This window comes from Micromys minutus (assembly GCF_963924665.1).
Source record: "Micromys minutus genome assembly, chromosome: 20".
NCBI classification, from domain to species: Eukaryota; Metazoa; Chordata; class Mammalia; order Rodentia; family Muridae; genus Micromys; species Micromys minutus.
The window spans coordinates 13,815,045-13,821,044 of NC_137955.1; the positions used below are offsets into that span (position 1 = coordinate 13,815,045).

The 6,000-nt window shown below is 43.3% G+C and overlaps 1 protein-coding gene across 1 annotated transcript in view; it reads right to left on the reverse strand.

Moving 5' to 3' along the window:
• The window catches only part of IL31RA (interleukin 31 receptor A), a gene marked incomplete at both ends in the record, with an annotated part of 39,406 nt that extends 34,693 nt beyond the window's left edge, over positions 1–4,713 (reverse strand). Inside the window, one exon of the mRNA XM_080933734.1 lies at positions 4,659–4,713. Coding sequence (XP_080789860.1) covers positions 4,659–4,713 — 55 coding nt within the window. The remainder of the gene's footprint in view (positions 1–4,658) is intronic.
• Between the last annotated feature and the right edge of the window lie 1,287 nt (positions 4,714–6,000).

Below are 6,000 nucleotides of genomic sequence, written 5' to 3' on the forward strand. Positions count from 1 at the left end.
TTCTAGGTTAAGGTAGTGATTAGATCTGCTTATTTTGGGGCATAAATTAACCATTAGATATTACTATTTAGAATAAATGTCATAAATTTTCTTTTTTGAAAATTTGATTTCTAATATGTATAGATTTTTTGGTAATCTTAGATTGTGTTGCTTTGGGTGTTTTGGTTTTTTTTTTGCATCATTATATTATTTTTAGAAGTAGGTTCATCAGCTGTATCAGGTAATGATGGATTTCTAATACGTACACAAATGTAAGAGCTGAGGGAAAATTTATACTAAGAGCAATGTTCAGCTGATTAACTCCCACTAATGTTTTTTGAATGTTTGACTAGGTAATAGTCTTTAAGAGAAGGGTTATTTCAGAGGGGAAATCAACTTAAGTCACAATCACATATTAAATCAAAGCTTTAATGCTTCCTAGAAAGGAAGTCCCTATCTGACAAGAAATAGAAAAGGGTGGGTTGGGGAGAAGACTCTATGAGTAGGGGTAAGAATGCTTTCAACAGAAGCCTGAGAACCTGGTTCAGCTCTCCAGCTGACATTAGAAGCGATGCAAGGCCTGTAAACCAGCACTGTGTGGGGAGGAGGATTGCTGGGCCCTGCTGGCCACCAGCCTAGCTCAGGGTCTCACAATGAGACCTGAAGGGAACAAGGCAGACAGTGAAAAAGCAGGACACCCAATATTCTCTTCTGACCTTGGGCTGAGCACATGTGCCTGTCCAAGCACACACCACTCCCCCTCAATCTCCCCCTCGCCCCCCCCCCATACACATAATACACATATGTGCTCAAAGGAGAGGAGGGAGGGGGAAAGGAGGAAGAGGCATTTGGTGGTGGTAGCAACTCATCCCTTCTAGCAAGGACAACTGAAGAGAAGGAGATTGGAATGAAAAGAGGGCATAGTAAGATAAACACGCAAATGAGCCCTGGCCAGCTCTCTGGGCTCTTTTACAGGGCTCAGCATGAAAAGGTGGAGAAGTCTAGAAGAAGCTAGATTTCAATACTCAGCACCAACTTTAGCAAGGCATCTTCATCCTGAGTGGCAGAGGGAAGGACTAGAGCAACCCTTCAGGGGGACTGCCTATAGGTGTGTGTAGCATCCCGGAATTCAGAATCTTTCTTGTGCTACAGGATTGGGGTGGGCTGAGGGTAGATCTATAAGGTTAAAGTAGGTTGAGGATTAGGATGAAGGCATGTATACACTGAGGGACTTCCAGACCACAGGCACACAACTTGCTGTAGATACAAACATGTTACCCCAATGCTCAGCTAAAGCCAGCTGGCCCACAGTGACTAACAGAGGGGAGCCTGGGAAATGCCAGATGGCCTAGAGAAGACCAGTGGAATGAAAGGACTCATCCCCACAGACACTAGGGTTAGAAAAATCCAGCTCTAGTGCTCAGACAGCATCAGAAGAGAGAGCAAGGGAATAGCAGGAATTTTGGAAGTGGAAGTTTGTGCCCCAGAAAGACTGAGTTAACTCTAAGTCTCTGGAAACCAGAAAAAGTGTGAAGGGGGTAATGAATGCCCTTTAAGGCTCTTAAACTCCTCCTGTTTCTGTATTCCTGCCTGACTTTTCTTCCAGTCATCAGGGGACTCGGTTTCTAGCTTAAACATAGGAACCAGAGGTGTTCTGCTCCTCTGTAATACCTGAGCAATGCTATCTGTAAAGGCTCTGGGATGAGTGACTTTCATTCCTTTTGTTTAGATTTTAGCATCTATGGTTTTCAAAGGGCTCTAGATACAAACGCCTATATACGTACTCATATGTATATATTTGTAATCTAATGTGTACATTGTCCACCTGCACAAAGGAGTCGCTGAACAGTGGGGACAGCCAGATACCTCCACATTGGTCTTCCTCTGACTCCCTCCCTCAAATCTACCACTTAGCAGTTCAGCAAGAAACCATGACAGAGACGGTGACTTGCAAGTTCAGATGCATACCCAGACCAAAATGAACTGAACTTGACCTAAGTAACAGGACATGTTACATGGAGATTAGAAGGTGCAGAATTAACACATTCCACAAAGGGCCCACACAACCTAAGACGGCCCTGGGGAGTCCTTGGGACAGCAGGCAGAATGTCAACAGCCTGAATATTTCCCAAATGTCACAGGGAAAATCTCATAGAAGATGAATTAAAGGTCATTCAAATATTCCCAAGAGGAATGACTCATTTGCTGACTGACTCACTCTCTATCTCCAGGACTCAAAGAGAACAGCAGTATATTTATGTGTGTGCATGTGTGTCTGCTGCATGCGGTGTGTGTAGTGTGTGTTATTCGGGGTTTATGAGAGTATATAGAATTCGCGCATGCTGTATGTGTGGTGTTTCTGTGCTGAGGCATGCTGTACATTATGCTCTGGTGTGTAAATGTGTGCATCTCTAGCCTACATGGTCTGGGGAGATGGCTCAGTCAACAATATGTCTGCCATGCCACACAAGCATTTTTGGATCCCAGAACCCACAAAAAAAGGACTGAGTATGACAGTATGCCTCTAACTCCAGCCAGAGTATGAGTGGATAGACAGAGAAAGGCAGACCTTGAAGCTCACTGCACACCCAGCCTAATCATCAAGATCCAGATCCAATGGAAGAACTTGTTTCAAAAAATAGAAAAGGAGCTTCGCATGACCCTTGGGCCTCTGCACACATGTAGATGCACCCACATGCTGATTAGCAAGAACACATGCCACACACAAGTATGAAATAGTAACCACAGTAATCTAGGCAGTAAGTTACTAACATAAAGACATACATAGGCCAACGAGACATCCATGGCCTGGGAGATAGTTCACTCAAAAACTCTCCTTAAAATTTTCTGATCTGTGTAAATCCAAAGCCCAACATGGTGGCACATACCACCATGTGGATGTAGATCCTCAGATTTCACAGACGAGCCAAGCCCAGCCTATGTGGTAAATCCCAAGCCAGTGAGAAACCTTGTCTTTAAAAATCTTAAAAGTACATGGTGGCTGGTGACAAAGATTTCCAGACTCACATGCACTACACACACACACACACACACACACACACACACACACACAGTGGAATAATAGAGGCAAAGAAAGATGAATATTACACAGTCTCATTTGTGTACTTTTAAAAGCTGACCTCATACAAGAAGGTACTAGAAGTGTGGGTGGTTAGAGGGGAGGAAGAATAGAAAGATACTCATTAAAGGATATATAATTATAGCTAAATAGAAGTACTTCTGAAATGTCAGAAACATACAAGTGGATAGGGCCAGACCAGAAAAGACATTAGTAGTTGCCTGGGGGTGGCAGGGAGGAGGATAGCTGAGGAAGCAGGAGAGAAAAGGAAAATGACAGCTAATGGTTATAGTTTCTTTTTGGGACGAAGAAAATGTTTTAAAACTCACTATAGAATTTTCTAAAGATTTGTATTTATGTGTACCTGTACTGGGGCATGTACATGAAAGTGGTAGCACCTACAGTTGGGGAGTGGGGCAGAGCAGGACTTGGGTTCCCCTGGGACCGGGTTCCTGGTTGTTTGTAAGCTGCTATGAGCTGAACAATGGTCCTTTGCAAGAGAGCAAACATTTTTGACTGCTGAGCCATTACCTCTCTAGCCCAAAAACTGGATATAGGTCACACTACATAGGTCACATTACATAGCTCACGCTACTGAACAAACCAAGAGCCTCCGGATTGTAATGTTTTCAACAGAACTGTCATATGTGTGAATTTTTATCTCATTAAAGCCAGCTTTCAAAGACAAAGAAGCAGCTTTTGTTAACATGTATTAAAATCCACAAGCAGAAAGAATCACACGTAGTTTCCAGAAATAAAAATGTCATGAGGTGTCAGGAGAAAAGAAAATGGCTCCAAAAGTTATCTTCCACTCAACCAAGGCTGGTTGCCTGAGGCTGCCTTTGTTCAGGGCTTGTTGCTTGCTGTACACAGACATCTGATATGGGTACCACAGAAAGATAGATTAGATGTTCTTCAGTATCAGCAGCTCTTCTTCCTGAACACTCAGGCAGACCCTTTAAGATTGGCAATGGCCAAGGGGCATTCCTTGACCATTTGACATGCAAGAAACAATTGATGATAAATTACATCTCCCCACCTTTCATTATTCAGCCCGCAGTGTTTTTTTATCTTAATTTTTAACATAGGTTGTGATAAACTAAATTGCTTTTAGGTTAACAAGGTTTAGATGTGATGAACCCTTTGACATTGGTACAAGAAACTGTCATGTACAAAGTTTATTCTTGCGACCCACATAATTGAGTTACAAAAACAACTGGAAAACCTATCTCATAAAGTAAGCTTATGAATTTGTGCTGGGTTTGCTTATAGCTCTCCTTGGGCTGTCTACCCTTTTGATGTTGTGGCATGACATTATGATCTGGAAATATGTTGGATCTCTTATAGCTGTCCAGAACCGTATGGACGTATCTGAATGAGCTTGATCTTTATGAGGTCGTTGCCTCCTTTAAGAACGTTACAGAACATCTCTCCAAATGTACATGTATAAAAGTATTTCTATTGTTGGCACACACATGCACACTTGTACTGGCCTGGATTCTGCTGTTCATCTGTGGATATTCAGAATCCCTTTGTTCTAAAGTTAAAAATTCTTCTCCAAAAGCATATGAACTACATGATCCACGAAAGTCTAACCTACCTGCCAGGCTGAATTCGAAGAGTAGAGGGAATACCCACAGTGCCAAGGTCCACATTGTTCCAGAATTCACACCCAGAGGCTGGAGAGAGAGTTCAAAATGTCATCAGTCAAGTGAAAGGCTGCTTTCTGTCTTTCTTTAACAACACTACTTCATTGACAGATTCTAGGCATTTGGGTAGGAAGGAGCTTCATTTCCACCCACCCCACCCCATTCCATTCTACCCCACCCTACCTCACCCCATTTCATCCCACCCTACCCCACCTCACCTCATCCCACCTTATCCTACCCCATCATACACCACCCATCTCATGCCACCCCATCCTACCTCACCCCATCCCATTCCACCCCACCCTACTCCATCCCACCCTACCTCATCCCATCCCACCCCACCCCATCCCGATGGCTGTCTGTCACAACACAGATCTTCTATTATCAACCCAGTCCCCAGTTTAAAGATGTGCACTGACAATGAGTTTATCTTTTGTCCACAATGCACACCACTCACAATGCACACTCAAAGCAAACTACCACCAAGAACAGGGCTGAGGCAGGCAGAATGTACTATGAACCTGCATAGATCTGACTGAACCCTGGGCCAAATGAAATAACCCAGGCCTCCCAGAAACGCTGCTCTATTTCATGTCTCCAAACTGTGTTTGCATACCAGGGCCCCTTCCCATTATAAAATTATAATGTGATATTTTGGTTTTGTACCTAGATCTTGGCTCATAACTCCTTCCCCAAGGCAGGCTGTAAAAACTAACAATTCTCTTTCTTGACATGAGTCATAGAAACTCACAGCAGCAATTCTCCTGTCTCAGCCATTATAAGTGCTAGGATTCCAGGCATGAATTACCATACCAGCTTCTCCTGCCTTTCTATCTTGCTAGTAGGCATGAACCCTCTGATCTACCTGTCCTCCTCCTGCAGGATCAACAGTCATAAAACACTTGTCATAGTGGAGGGAGCCCACTCCACTTCCTAGAGGAAGAAAGTCTTTATACACAGACTTGCTAGGTTTCCCCACCCAACCTACTAGCAATTAAGCCTATATAATGAGAAAAACCCAAAGGACATAGTCCTAAGAGCTCTCAGCCAGATGAGCATGTAGAGACTTCTGGAGGGTTTTAAGAGCTCCTCCCTTCTACCCTACACCTTCTCCTATGCATCTCTTTATCTGTGTACTTTTATTATGTTTTAATAAATAACCTGATAAGATTGCTGTAGTGTTAAATAAATTTAAATAAAAGGATTGGGGCAACATGCCATACTATTGCCAGCTACTCTCTGGCCCCTGTGGTCTTGTTACCTCCATGGCCAGCCCCATATAGAGACCGCCTA